The following is a 26,679-nucleotide window of genomic DNA, read 5'->3' on the forward strand; positions in this document are numbered from 1 at the left end:
CCTAGGTTGGTAGCATAGGATTTCACTTATAATTCACGTATATTGATTAGAAATTGTTAGAAATACTTAGGAGGAACTTACTTTGATATAGAAGGATGAATATTAGAGAGAATGGTCAAGCTAGGACTTGAAGAAGTGAAGAATGAAGTAAAAAAACAAAAAAAACAAACTTATTAGTAAAACTGTTGTCGGCAGCCAACGTGCGACCACTTATGGCCATCATGTGGGCCGGATGTTGCCACATACAGTCCATATGTTGCCACATACAGTCCAAAACCTTCGTTAACTAGCACACATTCTTCAGCCACCATCACTACCGTCAATGACTAACATCACCAACTGCACCATCACAACCACCACCACAACTACCAACCGCTTCCATGACGCCAATCACTAAAGATCAACCAGCTCTGCCATCACAACTATCACCACCATTACCAGCCACTGGCATCAACCATCGCTACCACTACCACTACAAAGCATTTTCACCATTACCAACGAATATAAATGTTTCATTTTTTTTTTATCAAATAATGTTTTTATTTTATTAGATTCAGATTTATTTTTAACATTTAGTTACTTTTTTATTTGAATTGTATATTTATTATGTTTAAATAAATACATTATGCATATTCATATGTTGAAAGACAAATAGTTTAGTGTTCAGATCTAGAGACAATATCTTCATCATTTAGATGTGTCTTAAGCTTAATAAAAACAAACGAGACCTAAGTTGCTACTCAACATTTACTATACTAGATTGTGCAGAAAAACTCACTCCTTACCTTTGTATGCAAGAGACTCAATGTATTGGACTCAGTTGTGAAAACAAAACATAGTGTGAGACTGTGAATTACGTTGTATCATTACTCTAGATTATACTTATCTTGAATTCGATTCAACTAATCCAAATAGCTCAACACATTAAGGAATCCGTAAATCAACACATAATTTAGGATTAAAACCTTACTAAAGTTACATTTTAAACTATTATTTTAACTCTCGTTACAAGTTGTGGGATTGACATAAGTGACGTCAATCAGATCAATCAGATTATATATGACCATTTCGGCCAATTTCACAATCTTCCAATAATCATCATTGATCAATTGTTAATCAAACTATTTACTATAATAATTTAGACAAAATACATACACAAATTCATATTCAAATTTCGCTATTATGTCAAATCTATCTCGAGTTCAAACATTTCAATTTTTCAACTCGAGAACCTAAGTAAAATGCCAAGCCCCAGTCTATAACATTATCTTACTTACCCATAGACCATAGTGAAAGGGACTTAGATTAATGAAAGTTAAGGTTAAAGAATCACACATCAATGTGAATTTGTATCATCCTTTAATATGATATATGTGATCTATACACCAAATTTAAATTTCATCAACTCTACGAATATCTTATTTTTATTAAATAAAAAATTCCTATCAGTTCAATAACTAAACTATATTCCAAGATTGCATTAATAATCTGACAAAATAATAACAACAATAATAATACTCTCTCCTTTTTAATATGAATGAATTTCTATCACTTTCTTTATGGTTTAAAATGAATGATTTTTTTCAAAGTTCAAAGATGTATTATAATTCTTTTTCAAAATTGCCCTTATCTTTAATGAGTTCTTCAACAACTATTTTATATTTCCAACATTTACAAATATCTAGTTTTAAGAAAAGTCTGTGAAAAAGTAAAAGAGTAATATTGACAAATTAAAATGAAGTAGAAAAAAGAAAATTATCACCTAAAATTATTTCTATTTTTGTATAACTAATAATTCATTTTTCTCCCAAATCGTAGTGTCAAGTGTGTGTGTTTCCGCCCAAACGACTGGTTTCCACATCTGTCTTTCACCTTGCAAAAACCACGCCTTTATTAGGGTTTTTACCTCAGACCCTTTTCCTATACGTATTTATTACTATTATATATTGTATATATTAGATTAAGTTTGTGTTCTTTATTATGATTAATAATGCTTTAATGTTGTTGTGTTATTTTAGGGATTCTTGAAATTTCAGTATCAACTGAAAAAAAACCTGGAAATGCTTTAATTTGAGGTAAACCTTACATGCTCCTTTATTATTTTAGGGATATACTTTTTTTGTCTGTTCTTCTTTTGATTAAGTTTAAATTTTCATTTCTACAGTTTAGGTTTTTATTGAGTTGGTGCAGAAAAAACAACAAAAAACTGAGGTGGATATACTTTCTTTTTTGGGTTTTCTGCTTAATACTTTAGTCAGGTACATTTATGTTTAAAAAGAGTTGAATGGGTTTTACCATGCTATATAAAATTGATATTTTGACTGCTTTTTTTAAGTATATTTTAAATACTTTATCTGAGATGTTTCTATTTGTTGTTTTTCTTGTACTTCGATTATCGTATTAGTTTGTGGTAGTTACTGCTCCTTTTTTCCGACTGCTATATCAGGCTTTTTTATAGTATGTTGCCATGGTTTATTCATTTCCGGTATTTCTTTTTTCGTACTGCTTTGAATTTATTGTGCTTGTGCCGGGGTCTACCGGAAACAACCTCTCTGTCTCCTAAGGTAGGGGTCAGGTCTGCGCACAATCTACCCTCCCCAGACCCCACTTTGTGGGATTACACTGGATATGTTGCTGTTTTATCTGAGACGATTTAAATGGATTGACATGGTTGGATTCCTGTAGCTGTTGTTTGGGATTGAGGTGTAGTTGTTGTTCACTTGTTTGTTGTATTGAAAATTCTTAATGTAAGTGATCTTTCTTCATAGCATTTTGCTTTTACAATTCAGATGACACTGCTATAGCTCTTTTTAGTATTCTAGATAAGTTTGTAGCCTATAGTCACAAAGGAATTCTTAATGCATTGTATTGAGCGAGATATTTTGGCTGTATGTTACCTTTTTCTTTGTGGTCTCTCCCTTTCTTTGGGAATTCACTGTCAGATGCGTGTTACAATTTGTCTTGGATATTAGTCACAAAGGAATTATTAACGCTTGTTACAATTTGTCAAGAATATAGTCCCAAACTCTTACATCCCAAGATGTTGAGAGTTTATGAAGATCTTAGAGTGTTGAATTTGTAGGTAAGGGCTGTGATGGCATGGTTTTCTACTTCTTGCATTGTGTGCAACCTTGATCTTCCTATCTATCTTCTTTTTAAGTACTCCACTTTTTGTATTTTTAAATAGTAGGGTTGTTTGGCCAAATTGCGCGCACATCGACAGTTCCACCCAGTACTTTGCTCATCTGCCTTAGCCTTAGCGGGAGAATAACTCGATACTTGTGTTGGTGGGAGGTAGGTGGACCTGGTGAAATTAGTCAAGGTACGGGCACAGCGCGACTGATACCACCGTCATAAAAAGAAAAAAGAAAGAGAGAGTATTTTTTTTTTTCCCTTTCTCTGGGGTCCAACTACTAAGTGAAAAATTACTGAATTTATTTGATGTCTCCTTTTGCTTTGAGGAGACTTGTCCTTGTGGGTACAGATTCCTTTCTTACCAAGACAGAAATTGTTAGGTGCAAAAAAAGTTAGAGAGAATACTGTTACCTTTTTATTTTTTATTTTTTTAGAAGAATAAAATTGAGAGAATGTCATACGTTTGACTCAATTGATGTTTTTGACAACATTGATTGAAGAGATGGCTGGCCCTTAAATGCGGGATATACTTATTTCATGATTTTATCTTTAATTTGAAGATTGAATGCGACTTCTCTTTGGGTCTTATCTTAAAAATTGGCATGATTTCTTGGTTTCCTATTGTTGATTTTTTGAACCTGCTCTTTGATAATATTCTTCACAAAATCAATTTCCTAGTTCATATTTTTCATGTTTATCTGGTATTAGCAGGGATTAATAACCCAAAGATTACTTCACCTGGGGGATGGGTGACGATGCTTTTGATGGCCAGCTATTGGCAGAGAAACTGTCTAAGCTTAACAGCTCACAACAAAGCATAGAATGTATCCTTTTTGTTTGTGAAGATTATACTTCATGCACATATTGCTCGGTTATTTTTGGTGACAGAATTCATCTTTCAGTAATTTGGTATTGACTTGGTAGCAGGGATTGTCTTTTCATTTCCAATTTAAATTTTTTAATCTATTATTAGCTTGTTAAATTCGCTTTTTCTTATAAAAAAGACTGCCATTGTTGTTAGCTCTTAAATCCCATAATCAATGTACTCCTTGACTCAACTACTTGAGCTTTTTTAGCTGCTATCCTTGTTACTAATTCTTTTTTCTTTCTTTAGTGTAAATAATTAAATTTATATCCCCTCTAAAATTGTGATAATTTTAGAGAGTGGTTAAAAATAACGCTTAGCTCGTGAGCTTTTGTGACCCTAGTATACATATTTAAACTCCATCTTGGTGCTACTTCACAAAAATAAGATTTAGTGCTGTGAAAAAAGAGCTCTAGCTTGCTCTCACCATATTGTATATAAGAAAGAGACAGTTCATACATATATAATTCTTGTAAATTCTATAACTTTAGGCTTTCCAATTCCGTATTTAGTGGTTGAAAAAAGCTATTTGAGTTTCTATCTAGGTCAGAGAGGTAATGGCACCATATTAACTTGATTGGCCAACAACAACAACAACATACCCAATATAATCCCACAAGTGGGTTCTGGGAAGGGTGTGGTGTGCGCAGACCTTACCCCTACTTTTGTGGGGTAGATTGACTTAATTGGCCATTTCATCTAAAATGTTAAACTATCAACCTGTGAGAGAAGAAAAATTTCTATTTATTTAATTATTACTGAACACACCTCCTTATGTATGAACATGATTCTTTTTTCTTGGACCTGGCATATGGAAACACTTTGTTACTGAGTGTCTGTGAGACTTTAGCCAAGGATCTCTGTCTGCTCGGGTACTATTTGAAGGAAAAAAAGAGAAGAAGTAGGGATTTCTTGGGATTGATTGTTGACAACTAGCAATAGGAGCTCTTATCTAATATGGCACGAGAAGGTAAGTGATTATTTTTCTACTTTGAAATAGTGGAGAATGTTCTTGAATATCATATAATTTTGTTGCAGTGTTTTGCTAGTAAATTACAATAAATCTGGCCGTGTTGTGAATCAAGAAAACCATGTAGATATATCCCCTCCAGTGTCGGGCGAGTCCCGGGGCGACACGTACTAAAAACGCGCCGAGGCGTCCTAGCGGGGCGCAAGTATCATGGGTGTAAGTCTCAACATTTGGGCGTATGCTTAGGCGTGAGTGTGCGTTCATTTGGGGCGTAAGCCCAGAGAACTTTCCCAAATTGGAGCCAAAATTGCTTAATTAATTTATTTTAGTAGGTAAATGTTCAAAAGGTAACTAATGGTAAATTTTCAAATTAAAAAAACTTAAAAGTCAAAGGTCTTCTCCAATTGTTTTAACCTAATTTCATTTTTTTTTTTTTGGCTAGTTAGTTGATTGATAAATACTCTTGGGATGTTTGTTTGCAAAGTGCAAACTATAAAGCACGATATCCTCCAATGCTTGCTCTGCTTCCACTTCCACACTTATAGCCTCCTTCTTTATGCTTCATTTTCTTAAAGTTTTTTTGCTATCTTTAATTTATTTTTTAAGTTTAATTTTTTATTTTTGAATTTCTTTTGATATCACTTCACTTTAGATATTGTGCTAGAACTCTATTCCGGAAAATGTTCAATTTGTATTATAATTAGTATTTGTGATTTGTGTTTTAGTTTTACGTTTTCAGACTTTAAATTTATTTTATTGTCATTTTTATTCTTTGAATTATCAGGAATATTAGGAAGTAGAGAATCAGCCTTACAACATTAAGTATGTTCCATCACAATCATGTTGTAGGCGTATTGCATCTTTATTTCCTTCACTTTTTCAAGTAAGAAAAAAAAAAAATCTTTTGTAATGTATGTGCACATGGTAGCATGTTTATATAGATATATACGTTTTCTTATTAATTGTATAATTTTTTTTTGAATTTTCTACAATTTTTATGTATTTTTGTATACTTTTTTTATTAATTTATAAATTATTAAAAATTAAATATCCATGGGGCTTACGTCTCGTCTCGTGTTAGATAAAACACCTCGCCTTACGTCCATGCCTTTTAAAACACTGATCCCTCCTATTAGAAATATAAAAAATCATGGATAATTAAGTTATGAGATCGTACCGATATTTGATCAGAAGTTTTAATCAATTTACAGAGAGGCTAGTGTGTTTTTTAAAACTAGAGGACATGTGTCTTTAATTTTGTTAACTTATAGTAGAATTCAATGTACCCGCAACGGTGGCTTAATTGGTTGAGCATGGGGCTTCCATAATGGAGGTCTCAAGTTCGAAACCCCCTGCCTACAACAGTAGGGGATTTGTCTTCTAGGTCGAGCTCGTCGCACGGGGCTTGCCTAGTGCGGGTTATCTCTCCTGTGTGGTTTGCGAGCTATTACACAGGAGCGGGGTTTACCCTGTGCGCATCCGAAGGGTAGCGGCTGCGGGTTCCCTTGTCATAAAAAAAATAAAAAATAGTAGAATTCAATGTACTTAACATTTTTATTTTTTGATTAAGAAAAAATGACAAGATCATTTGAGAAGTGTCAAGTGCTAATAATGTTTGAGGGAGAGCTATTGTCTCCTTATGGCCTTAAGCAATATTCTCTCATGAGCCACTTTTAAAAATCCAGTTTAAACTTTAAACTTGATAGTAGAGACAAACCGATTTCAATTCTTGGTTAGCCCAATATTGGGACCCCATGCTGTGTTCATGCTTTAGATGTATGGGAATGCGGGGAAGTGTTAAGTGTCCCATGTTGGTCGAGACAATCACCTTAAATAGTTGCGCAATCCTCACTTCAGCAAGCTTTTATGGTTGAGTTAGACACAGTGTTCATTTTCTAAGCAGGATGGGTACACTTTTTATTGAATATATCCTTTTTTTTTTTTTTGATAAGAGTTTTTTATTGACTATATCCTATGTAGTAAAAATAGTGTAACTTCTATCTATTCGGGAAAATTATATTCAATGACAATCATAATTGGAGGGAATATTATTTCTTTCAGAATACGCTAGATGTGACTAATGTAGTCTATTTTTGTACCTGGAGCAGAAACACTGTTCTTGTTGTCTTTAGGATACTTTTTGTATTATGAAGTGCTATTTTTAGAGTGTTTGTTTCAGCTTTGGTACGATTTCCTTAACATATTATCAGCTTTATCACGATGGTGCATCTCATATCGTAAGAAAGCCAAGCAGATCGTTGAAACGTGGGATAAATCGTTCAGATCTGCACAGCGGGAGCAACGTGTTTCATTTCTGTACTTGGCCAATGATATTCTGCAGAATAGTCGGCGCAAGGGCAGTGAGTTTGTTAATGAGTTCTGGAAGGTCCTTCCTGCGTCTCTGAAGCATGTTTTTGAAACTGGTGATGAAAATGGGAAGAAAGTGGCTTCTAGACTGGTAATCCCTTTTCTGCTTTCTGATAGGTGTATTTGTATGTTGTTAAGTTAGGAGTTACTGACAAATGAGTGATCAATTTGTGCATCAGTTAGCCTGAAGCTAGGAAAACTGTGTGAAGCTTCTTTCTCTTGATATAGATTTGTGTTGTTGGAAATTGGCTGAAAATGCCCAACTATGTCCTATAAAGGAACTAAGCGGTTGTTTGCACGTATAATACTCAACGGGAGTCGGGGTAAAATCCACGGGAAACAATGTATAGGACAATCAGGTAGGTAATGAATAATCACCTCCTATGCGATGCCAAACACTTAAACTAACTAAAAAAGGAAATAGAACCTATCAATGGCGGTCACAAGGAATATGGAACAAGGGAGATTTGGAACCTAGGATCTCAAACTCAATTCAAGTCCACTAAATGCATTGCCTAAACCTCACTAATTATGCTTAAGTCAATGTTTGTTTGAAATTCAGTTACCAATTAGAGTCTCCCAACAACAAATGAGATTCTTAGTTACCCATTAATGTTTCCCAACAATTAATGAGTCTATCTTTTCTTGAAGCTGATGGTCTATCGAAAACAACCTTCTCCACGAAAACAACCTTCTCCTCCACAAGGTAGGGGTAAGGTCCACGTACATTCCTACCCTCCCCAGACCCCCCCACCTGTGGGATTGACACTGGGTATGTTGTTGTGGTTGTTGTTGTTGTTATTGTTATATCTTAGTTAGTTCTCATGAATTCAACTAAGAACACTAAGTTCATCCAATTGTGGTTACAAGAATGAATTGGTCTATCCTTAGCCTCGATCAATTGTACTCTAGATTAAATTAGTTTCTTGATTTATCCAAAACCCTCGTTGGTTAATCTAAACCCAACCTTGGTGCCTTTCTCAAATTCAAACCAAGGTAAATGGCAGTATCTTAGGCTTATCCAAACCTTTGGAATAAAAACAAATCAAATACTCCCTCCGTTCCATAATAATGGTTTTTTAGGCTTTTCAATTTTTTTCAAAAGAAGTGGTGCTTTAGGATTTCAACAAATACTTTGGGCAGATTATTCCAAAATTGCCCTTAGTTAAATAATCAAGATACATTAAATACCTTATTCTTTTTCTACGCATTTAATTATGTAAGCACAACTTGATTAGGGGTAAGTTAGTAAAAACACTCCTAATTTTCTAGGAGTGAGTAATTTCTTAAGGGGTGTGCATGAGCTAAAAGAACCACTTATTATGGAACGGAGGGAGTAACAATTAACCAATTTTTTAATAAGCAAGAAATTTGTCACTACATTCAATGAACTAGGGAGTAACTTAAAACCCATGAAGTCTCCCAACTACTCTGTCCACATCCACAGAATAAATCAAGTATGTTTAGTACAACAACAACAGCAACATACCCAGTGAAAATCAAGCATGTTTAGTATATAACAAAGAATTAAAGAATGGACATAAAGGGAATAGAGAACTCTCAAAGTGTAGCTCCAATCTTTACGTGTAATAGAGAGGCGGAAAGCTGCAGCCCATCTCTTGTTGCACTGTTCAGTGGTCAACAAGATCTGGTCATTATTCTTCACCCTATTCCGGGTACATTTCGTTGTGCCATGCTCAGTTAAAGAGCTATTAAACCACTGGGGACTCAAAGCAATCAATAAGCCATTGAAGAAAATTTGGAGTACAGTACCTGTTTGTGTCTATTGGGCAGTGTTATCAAAGGCGCGCTTAATTAAGCCCTGAAGCGAGGCTCAAAACATGTTGAGCGCTTCGCCTCGCTTTATGTGCGCTTCAGTGTCGTCATCAAGGCTCTAAGGCATACTTTTCCTTGTCCTCTTGGAGAGGTGACACTAGATGATTGATATTTCACTTTGTCGTAATATTTTTACAATTTCTTTGCCCATATATTTGTTATTCATGCTTATTATTATTAATCTTGGACTAAACATATATATATATATATATATATATATATATATATATATATATATATATATATTTGTATATTTGCACCATTGCGCTTTTTTTCATTAAAGCGCATGCTTTATTTGCGCTTTGCGCTTAAAGACCCAGCTAACCTTAGAGCTTTTTTGCGCTTTTCGCTTTTGATAACACTGCTATTGGGTTGTACGGAAGAAATGAAATGACAGATGTTTTGAAGGGAAAACAGATACTATACAGAAGTTCAAATACAAATGAGTTGTTGGCTTATTGGTGTAATCTTCAGGATGTAAAGGATGGAGACAACATACTAGATTTTAGAGATACTTTACAGAAATAGGTTTTTGTACAATGGAATCCTTTCTCTTTGTTTTTGTTTGTTGTGAGGGATTCTTGGACAATGTACTGTCTTTGCACTTTCTTAGTGCAGGGCTTCTTTGTTTTATAATATATTGTTTACTTACCTTTTCAAAAAAAAGTGTAGGATCCAATCTTGCTGGCCCGGGCACCACGGTTATAAAAACAAGTGAGATCTAATCTTCAATTGATGGTGGATAGATTGAAATCCTCTCCCAAGCCAAAGATAATGAAAACTACCAATAGAACTCTATTTATGGTATCCAAGTGATTTAACAAGAAGTCCTAAACTGTCCCTCCGGAGTGATAAAACGTGGACCACATAATATTTTGTGGTCAACACTTTTCAAATTCAACCTTCATGCGCTCCGCTCAGTAGCACTCTTTTCGTAAAGCGTGGTCAACATAATATTTCGTGGACCGCGAAATCCCAATCTTTGGAATAGCACTTTTCTGCTACATCGGATTTTCTGTGGTCCAAATTTGATTTATCTACAATACAGGATCTTCACTTCTTGGCGTCTTTTTCCATGATTTTTGACTTTTGCATTCTATGCTCATCCTAAAACGAAGCAATTAGCATGAGAATTTTGCCATGATTATCCTAAAGACGTTAAAAATCTAAGTAAAAGGCAATGATATATTTTCTGACCTTTTATATATTTTTTTGCCACTTTTTTTCTTTGTGATGGGGTTGGTTGGTGAAATTCTGCAGTGACTTACATAGCTGAATTTTGAAACTGAGAACACTCTCTTTCCCTTCATTGTACTTTAGGCAGGAGAGAGATATATTTTGTGCAAGTTTTTATTCATCTCCCCATCTATCAGAAAAATTTCTTTTCCTATCCAAAAGTAAAGAGAAAATATATAAATTACTCCCTAAAATTGTGCGGAAAGGCGATTCACACACCTAAACTTTGCGAGCTTCCCTTTTGGACCCTTTTGTTATTTGAAATGAGTCTGTTATCCCCCTCAGAGGTAACATGACTAGGAATGTGTCATCACCTTCTTAGATTCACTGAAAAGCAAAACACAATATTTAAAACTACCAACACCATTCCTACCACCGCCAGCCACGAAGTTACAATGTCAAAATAAATAAGGCATCATCTATAATTTGCTTGATTTGGATGACTGATCCCGGAAAGAAATCCGTAAGGTGACGATAACAGGGGTTGCTTGAAGCACTGTATTTTTTTTTTTTTGAACAGGTAACAACCTTGTATTGAAGACCAGTACTTGGGAAGTACTGAAAAACCCCTTCACAAAAGCAAGTGTAAAAAGAAAAAACAACGAAAGCAAACTGGAGCAGAAAACAATCCTAACATGAATCAAAAACATCTAGGATTGTCTTTGTGTCTGCAGGATATGACTTTGTACACCAAAAACAAAAAGCGTAACACAATTGAGCTTGATGTTCTATATTGTGCTACTTCTATTCTCAAAACATCTGGCATTCCTTTCTTTCCAGATGGTCCACCAAATACAGGCTGGGATGATCCTCCGGTTTCTTCTGCTCTATCCCCTATCCCAGCCTCCTTTCAGCTAAAAAGAGTGTCAACAATCTCACAAGGCATTGTCCAAGAGATGCCCCTGAGATTGAGAAAAATCTTCCATAGCTGGTTTGTGACCTTGCAATGTAGAAATAGGTGTCTTACAGTTTCAGCTTCAGTCCCACATAAACAACAGTTTGAGGCTAAGGCACAGATTCCTTGGCTAAAGCAAGCCACTTTATGGGGTATCTTTACTTTCCAGATGTGTTTGCAGGGCCAAATAAAGGTCTGTGGCTCTGTTGTATTCATAATCTTATACCCTGAGTTCACCTCATACTGCCTTTGTGTGACCAGTCCACCACAAGCAATCCTCCCCCTCTTGCAACCCTTGAAAAGTTTCCAGATTATTATAAAGTTCAGTCAATCTGGGAATTTCCCAGTCATTCATCAGTTTCCCGAAAGTTAGCTCCCAACTTGAGGTGACCACATCTCAGCCACTGTCTTATTCTGTTGTTGAACCAGAACAAATAGATCAGGAAATAAATCCTGCAAACTCCTACTGCCCAACCACTTGTCTTTCCAAAAGAGTGCTTTGTTACCATTTTGAACTTTAATAGCAGAGTGTCTCTTTTGGAAGGGCCACCAAGCTCTGATAGACCTCCATAAGGTAACTCCATAAGTATTTCTTGCTTCCTTAGTGACCCAGCAGTCCAGTTCCCCATACTTCATCTTGAACTTGAAGCACTGTATCTCCGTCTAAAAAAATGGCGTTTCAATCTGCTATATACCATCTTCTCTCTATTGTAGCTAATTCGTTTCAATTCCCAACCTGTTTTATTTGCTTAATCTTATCTCAGAAGGAACCGTAAGGCAACAGGAAAAGAGTGAATGAGCAAAGAAATGGAAAAAGCTAACTGGTTAGTGAATTTGTCTTAAAAAGATGAATATTTAAAAGAAAGAAGTGAATGAAAAAAGAAAAGAAAAAAGTAAAATAAAATAAAATAAAGTTAAATCTGATGTAGCGTTGATGTGGTGGCGCATGTAAAACACCGCCAGCCCCAACACTGGATTTGTATTATCAAGGGGTTAATGGACTCACTTTGGACAAGATCCCGTGTAAATGGCTTTTTGAGAGAGTTCAAGGGGTAATTTAAGCATTTTTCAGAAAAAAAAAAAAAAACTGAAATGATAGAACATGACGTTAGAACTGTTAGTAACCTATATATGAGTGCAGATATTTGTTGGGTTTATGATGCTACGTGCATGCAGGTCAAGATTTTAATATGTGGTATCAACTTTTCTTTTGTTGAAAAATATTATCACTTTAGACAAGAAAAAATTCTTGTAACAATTTCTCATAGGATTTTATATTTTTCTTTCACTACGTAGCTACAGCAATATTGTTATAAGCAGCGAGGTTAATGCTCCATAACAGGCTTTACAAGCCTAAAGAACCTCAAATAACAGTTACCAGTTTCAAAAAGCCTAAAGAACCTCAAATAGTAATGTTAGGTTGTATTCTGCTGCTAGTTTTTGTATAATCACCTTCTGGTGATACTTGAGTAGTGCCAACTGTTGCATTGTAGTTTGAGGGGCATCATTTTTCTCGGTGTACCTGGTTAACTTTCCGTTGACTACACAAAGAAAAAGGATCAATTACAGACATGTTTGTCAGAAGTCAAAAAAGGCTATGCAATTTCAATCTAATTCCAGTCAGTTCATTCCAAAAATGTCTTGCAACGGTTGCTAATTAGGCCATGAGTCCTAGAAGAAAATTCACTGACATTCTCTTCGAACTCCATCCTACTTATTCGTTCATATTAGTAGTCGTATTATTACTCTTATAGTTTCTTGTCCTTCCATTTCTGCTACTTACTGTTGTTTCTTATATCTCGATTATCGTATTGATTTGTAATAGCTACTGCCTTTTTTCATACTGTCTATCATGCTTTTATAGTATTTTGCCATGACGTTTTATACTGCTTTGAGTTGCTTGTTCTTGTGCCGAGGGTCTACCGGAAACAGCCTCTCTACCTCCCAAGGTAGAAGAGGTAAGGTCTGCGTACACTCTACCCTCCCCAGACCCCACTTTGTGGGATTACACTGCGTATGTTGTTGTATTCTCTTCGAACTCCACTAATATTCTTGTAACATTTGGGAACACCACAAGTAGAACACTGTCTTACTCTACTCCAATGCTTTGGATGATGCCCTTCTATCTCTCATCTTTGACATCCCCTTATAGGTTTGTTTAAAACCTGGAACTCATGGTGATGAAAAGCACACCTTAGTGTCTTGGTTGTGCCTAAGGGGTGAAGTGCTTGACGTGTCGTCTTGGTTTATCAAGGCAAACTGCTTTAGATCTGCAATTACTTAGAAACTTCTTCACAACGTCTCTTTATCTTCATTTTATTGATTTTTAAGCCTTGGTATAGTTCTTAAGCTTACTGTCAGTCGAAGCCCATATCACCTTTTTACTTATTCCTTCCCTTTCTGCTTTGTTTTTTTTTTCCCCGGGTAATGTCAGGTTGATATATGGGAAGAGAGAAAAGTTTTTGGATCCAGGGGTCAGAATCTTAAAGACGAAGTGTTGGGCAAGAGTCCGGCTCCGTCAGTAAGCAACCTGAAGAGCTCAAATCCTATCAAAGTTGTGAAGAAGGATGCTCACTCAGTAAGGATTGTGAGTATCAGCCTAAAATCTTCTGTTCAATATTCACGCTGGGTTTGTTATCATGGTTGTTGTACAGGTAATCTGAATATTTTGTTAATTTCAACATCAGAAATTGGCTGTTGGCTGTACTCCAGAGAAAATTGTAACAGCATTCCAACTAGTTCATGATGAAAATGTGAATGAGGAAGATGCTTTGAACAAGTGTAAAGATGCAGTTTTTCGCGTTGGGGAAATGGAGAGTGATATTGAAAACCTTTCCTCCCAAGGTAAAATAGTAATTGGCTGCTGGAATGAAGTAACTCAAAGTGAAGAATAGCTCAATCTTCTCTCTCTCTTAAATTGATGTTGCATATCCATTTTGTGTCATTGTTTAGTTATAGTGGAGATATCTCTTGCATTCCTGGCACAAAATTTCAAGTTAACTGTTGTTGTAAGTGGAGTATTTGCTCTGTATGCCAGCTATATGATGGTTTATCTTTTGGTAGAAATTTCTGGTGAAAAGATGATATAAACCCAAGTGTGTGACATAGTGGTCGATGAAGTGGGAGGAGAGCTATCAGGTCTTTAGGTGGAGGCAAAAACACTAGGTGATTTCTTCCCAGAATTACTCCGTGCCTGTGCATGTGGGAGGTAGCAGGTACCTAGTGGGAATAGTTAGTTGCGCGCAAGCTGGCCCGGACACTAGCAGGTCTTGCCTAGAAGTTCATAGCTAACAACCTTTTGCTCTTTGAAGTAATCAATGCGTACGAGTGTTGCAAGTTGTTATCTATCTTTTGGAGAATCACATTCCTGGTTTTTGGTTAGGCAGGAACATGGAGTCACATCTCCCTTAAGCTAGCATGTGGCAAGTGAATGTTAGACGTCATAAGATCCGAGAAAGTTGGATCTTGAGCACTTCCACTTTTTAAATATGAAAATTGTGTATGTCTAGTGCACATACCTTTGTATTATCGGTTTGTTTCAGCGAGTGACAGCCTGGAACTTTTAACCTACACTATTTATTATTAGCTAAACTGAACATGCTAGCTATTAAGAGCATTCTCTGTCTTTAGTGATAATTAGAATTTTTTTCCATTTAAAAAGGACCCGTGGGCAGTAAAAGTGATACAGTCAAACCTCTCTACAGTGACATCATTTGTCCGGATATTTTTTGGCTGTTATAGTGAAACGTTGTAGAGAACACATAATTTAACATAACATGAAACAGTTCCCAAGAAAATAACTTGGCTGGTATAGTGAAATGTTGTTATAGAGGATGACTGTTATAGAGAGGTTTGACTGTAAGAGGAGAATATTCTTGCCTATTGTGACAAACTTTAATGTAATCCTATGATATCTAACTCATGATTCAAGGTCATCAAGATAGGCGAACACATCAGCGTCAGGGCTTTGATTCAAAGACAGTATAGTACGATATATGTGGTGGGCACATGTCATGAGTTAGGGAATCAAATTTGGTTTATAAGTGGAGAAGGGTAGAAGAACGGGCTTATTACCCATCGAGTTTTGAAACTGGGAAAAATAATTCTCGATTATAAAGAGAAAAAGATATGCAAAGGCGCCAAAGGCCATTAACTTTCAGAGAGATGGTCTTCAATTGGTTGCCTTACCTTTTCATATGTCATCTATTCTGCTTTTGGAGCACAACTGCATGGATAAGATTGTCCCGTAACCAGGCTAACTGCCAATACTGATATCGCGGGTAATGTTATATTTGGTACTGTAGGATCATATTTAAAGAACTTTGACAGAACAAATCCTTGCAAATCCCAGAGGGATGCCCACAAAGGAAAAGACCACAATGGAAAGGAATTCTAGATGCTTTGAGAACAGCAGCAACACTTTGCAGATGATCAAACTTAACTGTATTAAGCTCTTTTGTTTTTGGTGTAACCAGATCTACCCAGAGGATACTATATCTATCCTAGACACATTAGGTTCCCGTTAGAAATGTAGACTGCTTTTGTTCTCTTTTGGTCACTTGTAAGTATGGTTTCAGTACAACCTATGTACTGTTTTGTGTTTAATACATACAAGTGTTACCTTCTCAAACGAAAAAAAAAAAAAAAAAAGAGAGAAAGGAAAAGACCACACAGTCTCTAAGTGAAAAATGACGTATGCTCAACTATGTGAATTTTGAAATGGAAATTGACACCTTTGATCAGGGGTAGGCTAGATTATATTTTAGCAGCAAAGTTAAAAATTATTGAATGGTAAATTAAAGGATTGGATTGGAGAACTATGACAGTCTGAAAAAAGGAAGACAAAATTACTGGATCAAGGTTTACAGATAGATAAGATACTAGAACAGAGAAGGTTTTTTTTTTTTTTTTTTTTTTTTTTTTTTGAAACTGAAAGTAGTAAAGAAGTGTAACCAAAGCAGGAAATACAACAGAACAGAGAAATCTTTTTTGAGGTAAAGGTAACTTGTAGTCATATCAAAACTCAACACCCATGAGGTGCTGATGAAGAGGCTTTACAAACACAAAAAAGGAGTAAAGGGATACATCTGGATAATTACAATCGCACACTACGCCTATAAAATCTATGAAATTTCCTATTTCCCTATTAAATCCTGTTTACGCCCAAAATAAGAAGGCTGAGGCAATTCATCTTGACTTTCTGATGGGATTGCTTCTATCTTCAAAATATCTTGAGTTTCTCTCCTTCCAAATTGTCCATCATTTGCAGGCTGGGATGACCTGCCACCGGTCTTCATCTGCCTCTCTTCTCCCAGTTTCCTGGCAGTTGCATAAAAGTTCAAGAGTAGTTCTAGGCAACACCCAATTCACTCCTAAGATACAAAAGAACATGTGCAGCAGATTTGCAGTTTTCTTGCAGTGTAAGAACAAATGCTCATTGTTCTCCATATCCTGCCTCAAAGTAGAGATCTTGAGCAAATCTGGAGACCTCTTCTTTAGGCAAGCCTTCTTTGTGACCAACCAAACAAAACATGAAACCTTAAGTGGAATTATAGTTTCCAAATAAGCTTCCAAGGCCATAGCACTGTCAATGAATCCAAAATATTCTTATTTTAGTACACTGACTTAACAGTGAAAACCTCCCTACTACACAACTTCCAGACTAGTTTGTCTGGTACATTGGAAGTGCTTGTAACTGTAGCCAAAACCTGAAACATATTTGTGACTGCCAATTTCCCATTCATTTAAACCCTCTGAATTCATACCCCATCCTTGATCATTCCAGGCCCGGGCTATTCTAGCATCCTTTTGAAGACTAATAGGATATAAATCAGGGAAGAGAGTTTTTAGGTTGTTTTGGCCAATCCAATGATCTTCCCAAAAGGAAGTTTTTACACCATCCCCGACCTTTATATACATGTTGACACTGCAATCAGACTTCAGGCCACAACCTTCTAATGGTTTTCCAAACACGGCATCCATAGGTGGTCTTCACATCTTTTGTTACATTAAACCATACTTGTGAGTGATGAATCTCTTCCAATGGGCCATATACTTGGTAGAAAACTTCTAGATCCACTTTTGAAGTAGGCTATGATTGTGAATTCTGAGATTCTTGATTCTCAAACTACCCTGCTTTTTACTTAGTGTCAGGGTATTCCATCTCACCAGATTGTAATCTCTCTTTTCTTTGTTGCCTTGTCGAAGGAAGTCCCTTCTCAATTTGTTAATCTTTTTCTCCATAACACTAGGAATGGGAAACAGAGACATCATCTAGGTGGGAGGAGCATTACTGAATTAATCAGTGTCATTCTACCCACCTGAGACAAAAATAGAGGAATTTGAAATAACGGTGTTTTCAGTTGTTTCCAATTTGCTATCATACTTGAATAAATAATTTTTCTCAAAGAAAATACTTACTCATCTCGTGAGATTGTGATTTGAGTATTGCCATTATCATGTAAGTCATTGTACAAACATATCATGTATTACTCAAAACATGTTAATTTGGATATAACTTCAACCAAATATGTTGTTTGGATTAAAGGTGCTTTGGAGCTAGTTGCTTAATTGCATTGTTAATCCATTTAAAAAAGTTATTAGCAACAAAAATTTATTGACGAAAGCTGGATTTAAAGGTGGACTATAGCGTTGCGAATAAACAACAAGCGGGTTGTCTTTTGTGAAGATTTATAGATGAGCTCTGCTGTGATGAGACTCAGAACTTGTTGAAAGTTTGATACCTTGATGAAACTTACTGTTGACCCTGAGCAGTTACCTGAACAGTCATATAAGGAAAAAAAAAAAAAAGATGAACTCGAAGAATCCGTTTATACTGGCACGGCATATTCATGAACTCCATCGCTGGCAGTATTTTGTCTTTCTTGCTATCACTTATTGCTACTTTTGAACTAGAAGTTCTTCTTGAACTAAGTAATTGTTCCTTTCAAAACTTCTGATATTGTGTTTTCTACTGACTGTTGCTCAGGAAATCTCGAGGGTTCTGAATTGATGGATAAGATGCAAGAACAGGAAAGCGTACTTCAGCAATGCATCAGCGACCTTGAGAATGCTGAATCATTGAGAGTTACCTTGATTTCTCAGCTGAAAGATGCACTTCAAGATCAAGTACAGTATTTCCCTTTATCTCCCACCTAACCCCCGCCCCCCACCCCCCAAACAAGAAAAGAAATAAAATCTAATACCCTCCTGTAACTCCTATCACTAGGATTCTCAGAATCCTTTCTAGACCTTCTATCATTTACCTTATATTTGATCAGGTGTATATAGCAGAGAAGAGTTGCACAAAAATTACATGACTGTGTTTCACCTCCTCCTGTTGGTCACTAACCAAGTTCAGTGCCTTTATTTTTCTATGTTCACATTTCTATCTTAACACTGATGTCAACCCTAACGATTTTTTTCAGGAATCTAAGCTAGAGTTATTACGCAGTGGGCTGCAGGTAGACTCAATCCAATCTTTTATTGCGCATATCTCTTTATATTTTACCGCTCACTCGTACAGGGAAACAGAAAATTAGGAAGAGATGTGCAAAGAAAGCACAGGTGCACGGAGAATTGATTTGTGTGATTCCTCAATACGTTTACAGACTTTAATTGCATTAATAATCAGTTGTTGGAATTATCTTACATGTAGTATACTTGAGTGTTGAGCAAATTTATTTTTTGCTTTGAGTTGAAGAACAGACAGATATAGAGCAGTTTTTGGGCTCATCCAATGATGATGTCTGAAATTATCGAGGGAAGTTAAGTTTGAGAAGAGGCAAGGTGCTGAGACTTGTTTATTATGCTTTGCAAGCAGTCAAATGGACGCATTATACCTTTTAGATTCTTATTTAGTGTGCATGGTTTTCCTTTAGATTTCATAGGTTTCCCAATTTCCAGTACTAGGGCCAAATTGTGCATATCATAATTCCTGCTGTATGCAAAACAATCCGAGGAAGGCGGTTATGTATGTTTAAGAGTCTATGTGGTTTTTAATAATTTGTAGCTGCTGTATCAATTACTTTATCTAAAAATAATAATTTGTAGCTGCTGTAAATGGGTAATACTAATTTTTTCCTTTTTTATGTTCTTTTTACCTTTTGATTCATTATTACGTTTCTTTTATGTAATTTTGGGAGCGGAGACTGCTGCTACAGTTGGTCTTGTGTAGTGTCTCTTTGGTGACTAACATAGGCTGCTGGGTTGGGAGTACAGCAACCTAAACTGTGGTTCCTTTCAGTTATTAAGATGTTCTGGAGTTATGGAAGAAGGTCGAGAGGTTTTTGTCTTTTTCGTTTGATGGGTATCTGAGGGTAGGAATAGCATCCACCAAACCTTTATTTTGCAAAGTTTTGTTTTCGGGCGTGGAAATTTGATGTTGTTAGGAAAAAGCATCGCTTGAGGGTTTTTTGAGTGGCCATGGCGATGATTTAAGAGAAGGCAAGCATGGCGGGACGGCTTGAAGCTTCACATTGACACTGGAAGAGGTGTCTTGTCGGGGTGAAGTTGGGACTTGAAAGGGATAAGAGTAAATGAGCTGTCCAAGGTGTAGCAGAAGTTAACTTTTTCTAGTTTGAGTTGTCTGAGGTGTAGGAGATGGCTTTTCCATTTATGAATATTAATTGGAAGGAGGTTGAAGAACTGAGCCCCTCATATTGAGGGGTGACTACTAGTTACGACTCACTAGTCACTCATCCAGAACTGTAACTTGTGAACAGAAAACTTTCCAAAATTTTCTTTGGTTAGAACGCCATGTACAAAAGCTTCCAAATGGGCTAAGGCGAGTAAGCATTGATTTACAGGTGCATCTTCCTTTGGAATGATCCAAAAGAAAAATGGGTCAATGAGACTGTTGAGCCGATAAGCATTTATTTCTCAGCAATATTGGCCTTAGGTGGACTATGCCATAGTCCACAGTTGACCTTCTGAGATGTTGGCACAATCAGGGCAGTAATGTAAGACGGAAGAACTGGCGGAACATGATCCCAGCTTGTATCTAGTGGACAATTTGGAAGGAAAAGAAATAGGTCCTTCAGCTCACCGAGACATGACCCTTGATAGGAGGGTGTGGAGGTCAAGAATTAGGGTAGAATGCTAGTAGGTAGTCGGGCGCATTTCTTTTCTATTCCCGGAGTATTAGTATTATTCTTGTATTCTTGTATTTTCGCATTCTTAGATTTCTATTACTAGATGTTGTTTCTTTAGGCTCGATTATTATATTCTTAAATATTTTTAGATTATTATCTTGCTATTGTTTATGAGGGAAACAGCCTCCCTACCTAAGGTAGGGGTAAGGTGCGTACGATCCCCCTCCCGGACCCGCGTTGTGGGACTCCACCGGGGTATGTTGTTGTTGTTGTATTGTTTATGAGGGAGCCAAGACTAGGGTAAGGACAGTAAGAGGAGACTCAGAGCACTTCCCAGTTGTGATGGGGTTGCATCAAGGATCAGCTCTTAGTCCGTTTTTATTTGTCTTGGTGATGGATGGATTGACGCAGCAAATTCAAGGTGAGGTACCATGGTGTATGCTTTTCGCGGATGACATAGTCACGATCGACGAGACTCGTAGCGGAGTTAGCTAAGGCGGAGGGTTAAGGGAGACTTTGGAGTCTAAAGGGTTCAAGGCTGAGTAGGATCGAGACGGCCAGTACTTGAAGTGCAAGTTTAGTGAAGCGCCTCGGGAGGTGGCGTGGAAGTGAGGCTTGGTACCCGTGTCATCCAGAAGAAAAGTAGTTTCAAGTATCTTGGGTCTATTATACAAGGCAGCGGGGAGATTGACGATGATGTCACACATCGTATTGGGGCAGGGTGGATGAAATGGAGGCTCGCTTCCGGAGTGCTATGTGATAAGAAGGTGCCACCACAACTCAAGGGCAAGTTATACAAAGTGGTAGTTAGACCGATTATGTTGTATGGGGCGGTGTGTTGGCCAGTTAAGATTTCTCACGTTCAAAAGATGAAAGTTGCCGAGATGAGAATGTTGAGATGGATGTGTGGGCACGCCGGGAGTGACGAGGATTAGGAATGAGGCTATCGGGACAAGGTGGGAGTGGCCTCGGTGGAAGACAAGATGCGAGAAGCAAGGGCGAGATGGTTTGGGCATGTGAAGAGGAGAGACACAGAGGCCCCCAGTGCGGAGGTGTGAGAGGTTGGCCATGGATGGTTTCAGAAGAGGTAGGGGTAGGCCGAAGAAGTATTGGGGAGAGGTGATTAGACAAGACATGGCGCAGTTATAGCTTACCGAGGACATGACCTTAGATAGGAGGGTATGGAGGACTCAGATTAGGGTAGAAGGCTAGTAGATAGTATCGTTTATCCTTTCATATTAGTAGTCGCATTATCGCGATATAAGTTCTTGTGCTTTGGTTTCTGCTACTATCTGTTATTTCCTGTACTTAGATTATCTTATTTTATCTGTGATAGTTACGCCTTGCAAGCGGCTTCATCATGGCTTAGTCGCTTTCGTTATTTTCATTTCCATATCGCTTTGAATTTCTTAGCCTTTGCTTTCTATTGAGCCGAGGGTCTTTCAGAAACAGCCGTCTTACCTTGGTAGGAGTAAGGTTTGCATACACTTTACCCTCGCCAGACCCCACGTTGTGGGACTTCACTGGGTTGTTGTTGTTGTTGTTATATTGTTTATGTTCGTTGCTACTGCCTTCCTGTTGCATCTTTCTTTGGGCCGAGGTTTTGTCGGAAACAGCCTCTCTACCTTCTCAAAGGTAGGGGTAAGGCCTGCTTACACTATACCCTCCCCAGACCCCACTTCGTGAGATCTCACTGGGTTGTTGTTGTTGTGTTTTGAAGATAGGTGCAATTCAATTCAGAGGATAAAGATGAATTGCATGATGCTTTTGCACTTTTGGAGTAAAGAAATTTATGTGAATAATGATGAATCCACACTAGACATTATAAAGTCCTTCTAAGAAGAACAAGGGCATGTCTGCACTTTTTGGAATCTGTAATTGGCTCCCAGCACAGCCTTTGTGCTGATAATTAATACAATTATTACCTTTCTTAACAATAAAGAATAAAGACTTTTGAAACCATAATTAATTACATTGATTAAAAGTGTGCTTTGTCTAGCAGTTTAAGTTCTTAGATTAGATGGTCATGCTATCCAAAATAGTATTAGAGCTAGCAGCAGAGGTCTTGAGTTTTAATTCTGATTGCCTCGCATTATTAAAATGAATTTTCAAGTCTTGGCCCTAGAAAATAAGCCAGGCCTGCATGTGAGGTAGTCAGACTATTCAACATGAGACATATTAAGCTTCTTTGACTAAAAATAAATCCAAAAAACAAACAGAATAAGAATAATTCTTCAATAATCTCAATTGCGCTACATGATTAGTCACTTTTTCTTTTGCCATTACATTGCGTTCCAGTTTTCAGAACTCATGTTTGTGATTGCTATTTCCCTCTCTTTCCACCGTAAGGTTTTCTGTATCCCTTGGATCACTGTCTTTTTTCCTACTACTCTCATTTCTCACGACTTCATCTTCTTAGCTGCATTAAGTTTCTAAAATATTCAAACATCTCTTGTTTCTGCTTTTCTGAATCTGATATTCTCCCAAACCCTTTCATCATGTCCAGAATCCTGACCAGCTGTATTGCATGCATTAGTTGTGTTGGCTTTGCCATGTTTATTGGTTCTCTGGTTGCTCTTGTCAATTGTATGTATCCCATGGCAACATAGGCCTAACAACAGAGTCTCTCAAAATTTCACCCATTCAACCTTTTCCAATTAATCTCAACCAATGTTTTCAAAAGTCAGCTTCGTCGCTTAAAGTAATTGAATGGTAATGGAAGAGTTATTAAAATACACTTAAATTAAGATTGATGGATACTATTATTAATTAAATTATATTAAATAATTTTAAAACGCTCCAACATGATGTTATACAAATGTGCATTGTAAGGAGGGGAGTACTCTAGTTAAGCTAGATGACTCTCACCATTAATATAAATCCAATATTTGGTTGAGTGAATTAGGAAAAAATCTCCATACAAGTAATGCAGCGTTTGGATGGCCATGTAAGAAGAAATAATCAGTGCATAACTTTATGTAACACTTGATTAACAAAAGTAAATAATACTATAATAGTTGCATTAAGCTTTAGTAGAATGCATGTACTATTTTATGCTGGAGTAGAATGCGGAATAAGAATACTCGATCACTTCATGAGCTTTGGATTATTATAGGGCATTGGCTGCTAATTTAGTAACTTAAGTTGCAGTTCGACGTTGTAAGTGCATTCACATAAATTAAGCAACTTTTGTGTTATCTTTAAACTATGCTCTTCATTTTGCAAAGCATGTGCTTCACTTCTCACTTAAAACCCTATCAGTCCTGTATCTTATTGTGAATTTCGGTTTTAATTAACATTGTTCTACCCCCATTTTTCTTCCAGAACAAATTGTCTCTTGAACAAATGCTTACCCTGCAATTTCATTATTTAAAAAAAAAAATGTTTACCTTGCAATAGTAGTATTTTTTTTCCCTGTTTGTCATTTTGTGTGACTAGATGTGGACAACTATTTGTTTTTGAAGATGACTGACTTCATTATCAGGTTTGTCGTTATGTGTGACTAGATGTAGACAAAATTTGCAAGATGCCTTAACTTATTCAGGGAATGTGTGTCCCGTGGCTCGGTCCAGTCGTAAGAGTGCAGCACGGGATGTATGGGTTAGGCGTATGTCACGGGTTCAAACCTTGCCGCAAATAAGAACTTGGTATTTAAGTGGAGAAAGGTAGAGGAGTGGGCCCATTATCCACCGAGTTTCAGACCTTGTGCCATTGGCCCTTGGATTTTCTCGGTTATCAAAAAAAAAAAAAAAAAAAAAAAAAACTAACTTCGCTTGATGAGATAACTAAGATTCTTCCGACCTTGTTTTTGGACATTTTCCAGCACGTCTCTTTAATTTAGGTCCCCGTTTATGCTTTTAAAATTTGGTTTGTGTCCCTAATAAGTGTGACTAGAGAGGAATCAAAAACAATGTCCTGAACCTGTCAAATAGGGTGAGGGCCTGAGGGGTGATCCTGATGCCTGTCATGGCTGTTGTCAGTTCTTCCTCCATAATATCATCAGATAAAACAATCACGTATGTAGGGGTGAAAATCTATTAAATCAACTTGCAGAAATTTAGTCTGCTCAATGCTTAATGGCACACTAGGTTGATTCGCTCAACCTATTATCGTTGTATGTTGGAAGCTTCAGCAGTAACAAATGTCCAGAATGCTAGCATTGGCTTACCAGACTAGGCTGATTCTCTTGAAGTGTAGCCTGTCCATGCTAATGACTTGTTTTGAATGCTTGGCATTGGTGTTGAGCCGCTTTGGTGTGCAAGCATCCTCAGTCATTGCTGTAATTCCAATAAACCACAACATGATTGTGTATCATTTTCTTCAACATTTGGTATAATAGGCACGTCTCTCTTCCTTTATGTGTAAGCTGTGGATCTTTGAGTTCTTATAGTTTGAATCTTTGGGTTTCTCAAGAACACCAGAGATGCACAGAACATGGGCCTTGTCTAACGAGCAGCGACTTTCGATTCTTAATCGCATAGGTTTCAGCATTGTTGTTCAACCAGTTCGATTAAAAGAAGTCTTGAGACTGCTATATCTTTATTTTTTGACCCTGAATTTTGATCCTTTGCAAAGATGTAATCATTCGATAGCTTATTGAAATGAGAACTGCTTATATGATTCCATCTTTGTTCTCTTGAAATTTTTATGCCGCTATCCTGTTCTTAAAGGTGAAAAATTATGTATTAACTTGTTCCATGATTTTTAAAAGATATTTTTCTGGTGTGTCTGTTTTCTTGCATAACATACAAACTAATGCTACTTCAGTGAGGGATTGATATTGACACAGCTGGTCGACATGCAGGTTGCGCGTGGTCAGATTGAACTAGCAAAAAATGTAAGACGGAGGCTGACATCGCCCAGTGTTGCTGTTGCACCATTTAATACTAGTATCCTTCCAATTGAAGTCACCAGAGCAACTGAATCAACCCCGCCCTCAGTGCCATTAACCAACATACCTCCTCTGCCTCCACCTCCCAATCCTGCAACTTCTTTTGCAAATTCCAAACCTAATGAAGAGGAAAGCAAAAGGGCGGCAGCAGCAATTGCTGCAAAACTTGCTGCTTCGACATCTTCTGCTCAAATGTTGACCTCTGTTCTTTCATCCCTTGTTGCTGAAGAAGCTGCGTCACTGAGCAGTGGATTGAAATCAACTGGCTTCTCCTCTAGCTTACCTTTTGCATCCCCAGAGAAACGGCTCAAGTTAGACAAGCCAATGACTTTTGCTGATATGAACAGTTCTGAAGGGGGTAGCTCCACTTACTTCCCTTCATCACAGCAAATGATTACTAGCATTCCTCTTGGCCCCTCCTCAGGCTTGCAATCTGTATCCCAGTCAAACCAAATGCAATCCCCGTTCCCACCTCCACCACCTCCTCCGCCGCCTTTACCTCCAGCAAATTCCCCTGCAAGTCAGTTAGTTCAATCTGCAGCTATGATGATGATGCCATATGGATATAGTGCGGGCCTTCAACCACCTATGTCTTCTCAAATTGCAATGGGACTGAGGCCTCCTCATCCACCATCCCAGCAAGCACAACAGCAGCAACTGCAGACTCAGCAGCCACAATCTCAGCAGCAGCCTGCCAACAGTGGATTTTATCGTCCTCCTGGTATTGGATTCTATGGACAAGCCCATCAGCAGACGACACCAGCAGGGCCCCGGCAGTGAATCCCTTTCGAATAGGGAGTGCATGTTACATTGTACATTAATAGTAAAAGTAGACTAGATCTAGTTACTGTTTACCTCATCTTTTCATACTTTCTCTGCGCCCGTCACTCTTCAATACCCACCCTCCTTCGAACCAAGCTACCCTATTTTGTTTTAGTATCGGGTGTTTTGCATCCCCTTTAAGTGTTACCTGTAACCTTATGTAGGTGCTGTAAAATTAGCTGTAGATTGAAGGTCCATGTACTTAATATCTTCAGAACCAGGAGCAGAAGGAAACTACTAGGTGAAATTTTAACCTCTTTCTGCTTTGTGGGCCTGTCTATTAGTCCTTTTGAATGGTTGAAACTATGTGTAATCATGCGATTTTAACTTGTTCTATACTGTACTTCATTGATATATCCTCCAAAATACGTCTGCTAGCCAAATCAAAACCACGTTAAGTTTTTAAGTTAAAGGTGTGGGCTTGGATTTTCATCAAATTTTTCTTGGGATGCATGATATCCGCTTTGATAACTTATTGCCGCTTGTATTAGTTGCTTCATGCCATTTGAAAGAGGAAGGGAGATGAATGGATTGTTTAAAGTAGTAATAAAACCATGTACTTAAACTTAA

At 37.2% G+C, this 26,679-nt stretch overlaps 1 protein-coding gene and 1 non-coding gene across 7 annotated transcripts; both read left to right on the forward strand.

The window, feature by feature from the left end:
• The first annotated feature begins 1,807 nt into the window (after positions 1–1,807).
• Positions 1,808–26,461, forward strand: LOC132058771 (uncharacterized). 6 transcript variants are annotated; one of them, XM_059451098.1, is made up of 10 exons: positions 1,808–1,898; positions 2,019–2,075; positions 2,165–2,211; positions 3,847–3,959; positions 7,181–7,428; positions 13,739–13,891; positions 13,992–14,148; positions 18,293–18,432; positions 18,732–18,767; positions 25,201–26,461. In XM_059451098.1, the coding sequence occupies exons 4-10, from the start codon at positions 3,881–3,883 to the stop codon at positions 26,065–26,067; spliced, it is 1,680 nt and encodes a 559-aa protein (XP_059307081.1). In that variant the 5' UTR covers positions 1,808–1,898; positions 2,019–2,075; positions 2,165–2,211; positions 3,847–3,880; the 3' UTR covers positions 26,068–26,461. The 6 variants fall into 6 exon arrangements, with proteins under 6 accessions (XP_059307081.1, XP_059307083.1, XP_059307080.1 ...); XM_059451100.1 differs by lacking the exon at positions 2,165–2,211 and having other exon boundaries at positions 1,824–1,898; XM_059451101.1 differs by lacking the exon at positions 1,808–1,898 and having other exon boundaries at positions 1,949–2,075.
• Positions 18,008–18,090, forward strand: LOC132061738 (small nucleolar RNA snoR128). Its single transcript, XR_009416155.1, has one exon. It is a non-coding gene; the product is annotated as a small nucleolar RNA snoR128 (small nucleolar RNA).
• Positions 26,462–26,679: the final 218 nt, after the last annotated feature.

This window comes from Lycium ferocissimum, chromosome 6 (genome assembly GCF_029784015.1).
Source record: "Lycium ferocissimum isolate CSIRO_LF1 chromosome 6, AGI_CSIRO_Lferr_CH_V1, whole genome shotgun sequence".
Classification (NCBI taxonomy): domain Eukaryota; kingdom Viridiplantae; phylum Streptophyta; class Magnoliopsida; order Solanales; family Solanaceae; genus Lycium; species Lycium ferocissimum.

What these genes read in the sequence shown, in the direction of transcription:
- LOC132058771 (XM_059451098.1), top strand. Translation starts at nt 3,881, where the DNA reads ATGGGTGACGATGCTTTTGATGGCCAGCTATTGGCAGAGAAACTGTCT. An exon ending in AGAAAGTGGCTTCTAGACTG is followed by an intron (nt 7,429 to 13,738) that starts GTAATCCCTTTT and finishes GGGTAATGTCAG; the next exon opens with GTTGATATATGGGAAGAGAG. An exon ending in TATTACGCAGTGGGCTGCAG is followed by an intron (nt 18,768 to 25,200) that starts GTAGACTCAATC and finishes GTCGACATGCAG; the next exon opens with GTTGCGCGTGGTCAGATTGA.